The 6895-nt window shown below is 40.5% G+C and overlaps 1 protein-coding gene across 1 annotated transcript; it reads left to right on the top strand.

Moving 5' to 3' along the window:
• The first annotated feature begins 5354 nt into the window (after positions 1 to 5354).
• On the top strand, positions 5355 to 6683 carry LOC120930698 (olfactory receptor 154-like). Its single transcript, XM_040341872.1, has 2 exons — positions 5355 to 5924; positions 6669 to 6683. Exons 1-2 carry the CDS (start codon positions 5379 to 5381, stop codon positions 6681 to 6683), a joined length of 561 nt encoding a protein of 186 aa, XP_040197806.1. The 5' UTR covers positions 5355 to 5378.
• Positions 6684 to 6895: the final 212 nt, after the last annotated feature.

The raw sequence follows: 6895 nt of genomic DNA, 5'->3' as shown, positions 1-6895 counted from the left end.
GCCTGCTTTATGAAGGGTAAACTTACGTAAACGGCGTAGCTTACTGCGACGGGCGGAAGTACGTTCGTAAATCGGCGTATCTAGCTCATTTACATATTTGACGCGTAAATCAATGGAAGCACCCCTAGCGGCCAGCGTAAATATGCACCCAAGATACGACGGCATAGAAGACTTACGTTGGTCGTATCTTGCCAAATTTCAGGCGTATCTGATTTCCTGAATAAGCGTATAGATACGACGGCGCACATTTGGACTTACAACGGCGTATCTGGAGAGTCCTTTCTGAATCCGGCCCATAGATTGTGATGTGAAAGGAGAAAACTTACCTTAACCCCCCTGGCGGTATTCCCGAGTCTGACTCGGGGTGAGATTTTCATACCAAAAGCGGTAACCCCGAGTCAGACTCGGGCTTGCCTCGCTGCAGCAGTAGACAAAGTTACTTACCTTGTCCCTGGATCCAGCGATGCCACCGCGCTGTGTGAGCGAGCGGGACCTCGCTCGATTCCCACAGTGTCCTCCTGTGCCGCCGATCTCCGTTCCCTGCAACGATACGACGCACGGGGACGGAGAACGGCGCCAAATTCAAAAACGTAAACAAACACAATACATACAGTATACTGTAATCTTATAGATTACAGTACTGTATGTAAAAAATACACCTCCCCCTTGTCCCTAGTGGTCTGCCCAGTGCCCTACATGTTCTTTTATATAATAAAAACATTTCTTTCTTCCTGCAAACTGTAGATTGTCCATAGCAACCAAAAGTGTCCCTTTATGTCAAAAATGGTTTTAGATCAGCTAGAAAACAGCTATAATAAATTATAATCACTTTCAGAATTGTGCGATAGCGATTTGTGGGGAAATTTGTCATTAAAAAAAAAAAATAATGACAGCAACAATTCTGCAACTGAGCAAATTTCAGTGATTTTGAGTTGATTACATTATTGAATAATTTTTATTAGAATTATATTATTATTTGTTATAATTATTTATAATTATTTATTTATTATATTATAATTTATCATTTTGTTTTTAAAAAAAATGTCATACCCGGGATGCCTACTAGTCTCTTGTTTGGTCAGATTTAAGTGAGTTATTCCTAAAAATTACAGGCCTACAGTATAAAACGCCAAATTTCCTTGCAAAATAATTGTACCCCTTTCAGCACCTTTTTTCTGAAATAATCATACCGCCAGGGAGGTTAATATAGTCCTCCTGCATCACTTGGATGATGGCAGAACACGTCTCCCGTATGATGATCCCCAGCACCTGGGGGGAGATGCCTGTTGAGAACTTGAGGTCCTGCAGGCTCCTCCCGGTCGCCAGGTACCTCAATGTGGCAATAAGCCTCTGCTCGGCCGTGATGGCTTGGCGCATCACAGTGTCCTGCCTCGTTATAAAGGGGGACAGAAGATCCAAAAGATGGTGGAAAAGGGGGTCCGTCATACGGAGAAAGTTCCTGAAGTCCTCAGGATTATTCCTCTGGATTTCCCTAAGCAGAGGCATATGAGAGAATTGGTCACGCTGGCGCAACCAATTCTTGGCCCATGAACTCCTTCTTGCCCTGTTCATGGCCACAGATTTAGCAAGCAACATGAACTGCAGAATACAGCCCATACGCAGCACAAACTTGAGCATGAGAACACACCTCCAACATGGCTTCAAACCGGTCGTCTGGTCAGAACGCACTTAAAACAGAAAGCACCCAAATACAGCAAGACCTGTAATGAACGCACTGAAAAACAGATACGAGTGGACAGGAACGCACTCCAAAACATATATGACCTGACTGCAAGCACTGAATGACAAATACGAACCCACAAGAACAAACTAAACCCAAGAAAACGATCTGCAAAGCACGGAGACTGAAAAGCACGAATCGGCTCTAACCAAACTTTTACAAACACGCAGTAACACAGAATTAGCAAAAGCAGCCCCAAGGGTGGCGCCATTGGATTTGACCATCCCCTTTATAGTGCCATTGTACATGGTTTAAGCGTCCGCGTTCTGACACGATCGGTTATTTAACCGATGGTGTGTAGGCGCGACCGACCATCAGTCAGCTTCATCGGTTAACCGATGAAAATGGTCCATCGGTCCGTTGTCATCGGATGGACTGATCGTGTGTACGCGGCATAAGTCCATGAACATTATTCCATATTATATATTCTTACTTAAGTCCATAAAAAAAGGGGGTGCAACCTGTGTTGCAAATTTTGCAAAGTGTAAATAGGTACCCACCCTGCCTTAATCCTAGCCAAGCCATACCTTATATACACAGTAAATACCAATACATACCTCCATACATTTAAATACCTCTATACATACAATATTCATAACATTTACCAATCTGGAGTACCCAAAAGTAATCAAAAACAAAGATAAACAATCCATAACATGAAAAACTGTAGCTAAACAGTGCCACACCTATATTTATATACCTATATTCCCCACTAAAAAGGCCCCGTACACACGGTCGTTTTGGTTCGATGAGAATGAACCGAAGTTCATTTTCATCGGACCAAACCGGCCGTGTGTATAGGCTATCGGTCTGGTTTCCTTCGGTCCAAAATTTCTAAACATGCTTCAAAACCGAACCGATGGACCGCTGCTCCATCGGACCAAACTAATGGTTAGTACAGAAAAGCATCGGTTCAAAACCCGCGCATGCTCAGAATCAAGTCGATGCATGCTTGGAAGCATTGAACTTAGTTTTATTCAGCACGTTGTGTGTTTTACGTCACCGAGTTCTGACCCGATCGGTTTTTGGACTGATGGTGTGTACACAAATCAGGCCGTACGGCCACTTCAGAGGTGAACTGATGAAAACGGTCCGACAGGCCAGTCTCATCGGTTTGGTCCGACCGTGCGTACGCGGCCTAAGTGTAAAAAAAGAGGAGTGCATAGCCAAACATTTTTGGCCATGCAAATTGACTGTGCAAAAAAAAAAAAGTGTAAAAAAAAGGGATGATTGCATAGCCAAGCCAATTATTACTGTGAAAAAAAAGAAGTATACATATCTGTAATACATTGACTCACATGGTCGACTGTGTGGGTTGTTATAAAATCACTGGGGTAGAGAAGCTAAAACCATATTTTTGAATTATAGGGTGACATTATGTAACTAGAACAGGGTGATTCTATAATTTTCATCCTGTCCCTTAAATATTAGAACCTGTCTTGACACATTTCAGGGTGATTGGATAAGGGTGTCCCTTCTACCTGTATGGATATAAATTCTGGGGATTCATATCACTCATTACAGCTGAAGAAGTGGCTTGGAAACATAAAACAAAAAATATCTTCAATGCTACAGAACAATTCCAATGAAATGTCACTAACTATTACTAGCTTTACTGTGACTTGGATCAATGAGAACCTTCACAGACAATTGTGATGGTACTAACAAACCGATAACCCATAGCAAAAAGAAATAACTACATTCCATATCTATAGAGGAAATTTAAATATTAAAACATGATACAGTAAACAACCAATATTGTCCTTGTAGTTTCTGCATGCAGTAATGTGCAGAAACAATGGTAGAAAATAGGTGATTGGATAAAAATTGAAATAATAAACATGGAGTTCCCTACTGCTGTCGAATTAAGATTGATAAAGGGTGTGTGTCAGGAGAAATACAATCTAAAAAATAATTCCTAAAAGATTATTAGCAATCAGATAAATTAGCCATGCAAAAAACAGCCCACTAAGGAGGAGTAAATGTATAAAAGGGTTTCATACCAACTCAATAAATAACAGAGACTAATAATTCCCTGTAAGTGATATATTATTTCCACTAAAACATTTGATGGCTGATCTTACACTGTTTGCCGGGGATTTTCAAAGTGAACGGTCACATCCAGACGTCATCTCTAACAATGCACATGGAAATGAGGTGCAGTATGTTTGTAGATAAATGAAATTATAGACACATCATAGAATTCCTGTTTTGTGTTTCCATACAGAAGAAGAACTGTAGATGTACAAGTATAAGATGTATAACAGTTTTATCTGCTTCAGAGCCTCTCTCCGTTACCTAATTTAACCAGGGATTGTCCAATATTTATACTGCAATTTGCAACTCAACTCAGTTAAAGCCTACACACAACATGAAAAACAACATGAAAATTTAGAGCATGTTCTAAATTTTTAATGCCCATTTTTCACGTCAAGAAAAAGGCTCTGGAGCCCACACACAATCATTTTTAATGATCATTTAAAAAAATTGCATTTTTTACGTCATGAAAACTGGTTGTGTGTACGCGGCATTAGGCATTGTGTGCTTTTTGCCTACTGTTGGGAAGTGTTCTCCAGTAGATAGAGCAAACATGTAAATGTTAGGGGTTCTGAGTATTTACTTCACCCAGCAATTTACTAGGGGGGTTGCTGACAATCATGAGGGCTGCAGAAGGAGATAAATATATACAGAGAGTCCTTCTAGAAGAGCATTTGCCTCTCAGGCTTGGCCTGGAGATGATGCCGGTATAAGAGCTCTTTCCATAGCTTCCCAGGTCTGATGCCTGGAGAGGGTGAGAGGAGTTCAAAGTCGGTTTACCTCCCAGACCTGTTGCCTGTGGAGGAAACGGTTCCAGTGTCATATCTCTCTGCAGATGTCTAATATGTCCACTGCTGAGACATACGGTACATATAGCTCCACATTCATCAATACTCAAGCTCCTTTCTGGCTAAAAAGCACCAGCCCTAGCATAAAACTATTATGAACAGGTCTATGCTAGGGCAAGCAGGTAGGAGCACGTTCAGGAATCAAAGATTGCCCAGTCCATTGCCAGTTTTGTGTGATAGTGCACTAAGATAAAGGTTGGGGGAGTCTGTCAAATCCAAAGGCTCATTAGGATGTCTTCAGTATAGTACAAAAGCTCAGCCAACCAGCCAAAACTCAGCTGGGTAGTAACATATTGAAGAAGGATCCTAACAAAATGTAATAGATGAATGTCAGACTTTTTTTTTTGCCATACATTTCCTTATGCTTGAAACCTAAATTATTATGCATTTTTATGTTCTCTTACCAGGTGGACTATCACAATAACATCACCTATATTGTACTAACAGGTTTCCCAAATATAAAAAGCATAAAAATTATATTTTTCTTGGTGCTGTGTTTCATATATTGTGTTACTATTTCTGGAAATCTCTTCATTGTGATTTTATATCATCTGAGTAAAACACTTCAGTCTCCCATGTACCTCTTCATCACCCAACTATCATTGCTTGATATAATTCTGTCTACAGATATTCTTCCCAACTTCCTTTATATCATCTTACATGATGGATGTACCATGTCTCTTGCTGGATGTATCTTCCAGTTCTTCTTCTTTTCCCATGCTGAGGCCTCAGAGTTTTTTCTACTGGCTGTGATGTCCTATGACCGGTATTTGGCTATTTGTAAGCCTCTGCATTACAACTCTATAATGAACCAATCAAATTGCATTAAATCGGTGATCATCATTTGGTTACTGGGTTTTACAATGACATTGATTGATTCCATATCTTTGTGCACTCTATACTACTGTGGACCAAACATCATTCATCACTTCTTCTGTGACTTAGAACCCATACTTGAGCTTTCCTGCTCTGATACTTCATGGATCCATATTCAGACCTATGTAGTAGGTTTCTTCTGTGTCATAGCACCTTTTATATTAATTGTTATATCGTATATCTATATTGTTATAACCATCCTCAAAATTAAATCAATCACAGGAAGACAAAAAGCCTTCACCACCTGCAGCTCTCACTTGACCGTAGTGTGCATTTTTTACGGGTCTATAGCCGCTGTGTATTTGTTTCCAACAAAAGGACAACTGGATATTCTGAACAAGGTCCTCTCTCTCTTTTACACTGTAATGACTCCATTGCTTAATCCAATCACATACACAATCAGGAACCAGGATTTTAAAAATGCCACAAAAAAAAAAAAAAAAAAAAATTAAATAAAAAATGCAATTGTGATAGAAAAAAAATCTGTGCATAAGCATATCATTGGTGTGAGAATAATACATACCGTAGGTGGTATACACTGAATCATATAGCTGTACTGTAGGTGCAAGAAATATCTCCTTAACCTACACAGAGATATTGCAAGAAAGACGGCACCGATGTCTACGGCGCATGTGCGCCATAGACAACGGCGCAGGTGCACTGAGCGTGCCCTTTCTGAATGGGACCCTGCCATCCCTGACGGCTCCAGCGCGCATGCACAGGAGTGACGTCATAGCAGCTCCGGCCAGTCACAGCGTCAAAGCCGCGATACAAGGAAGTAAGATGGCGGTGGTGGAGGAGAGGAACGAGGGCCGCTGCAGGGGCTTTGATCTCAGGTACTATACTGAATAATGTAAATAATGTACAACTACTGTATATATCTTTTAATGAATACTGTATTTTTAATAAACTATTTTTTCTACTTTCATTTCATTGGTTTTCCAGTCACTTAAAAAGTCCCATCTGTAACAGAATGACCCATGACACCCAGAGACTTTTGAAGGATGAGGGGTACTCCTGTGCCAGCGTCACTAATGACTCTTGGGTCTAGGGTCATCCTGTGCTCCTTTTGGGCATAGGGTGACTGAGAAATATTAATTATAAATTACATGAGATGGGACATTACTGATAATTCATGTTTTGCATGATATCTTTGAATTTTACAGGTTGTTAAAGTCTGACTCCAAATGGAGTGTTTTCATTCAATGGGGGGACACATGCTTTTGAGGTGTTAATTGCGTCTGCTCCTAGACATTCTATTGTGTGATGCTAATGACACTGTTTTGTATGTGGAATGTGACTTGTCAAGCTGTAGTAATTACCTCCTCTAATTGCGGAGACGGGACGTCTGGGGGATGACTAATGATTAGCTCAACTGGATGTCATTGTCTAA

This window comes from Rana temporaria, chromosome 3, assembly GCF_905171775.1.
Source record: "Rana temporaria chromosome 3, aRanTem1.1, whole genome shotgun sequence".
Classification (NCBI taxonomy): domain Eukaryota; kingdom Metazoa; phylum Chordata; class Amphibia; order Anura; family Ranidae; genus Rana; species Rana temporaria.
This window is presented reverse-complemented; position numbering and strand designations above follow the sequence as displayed.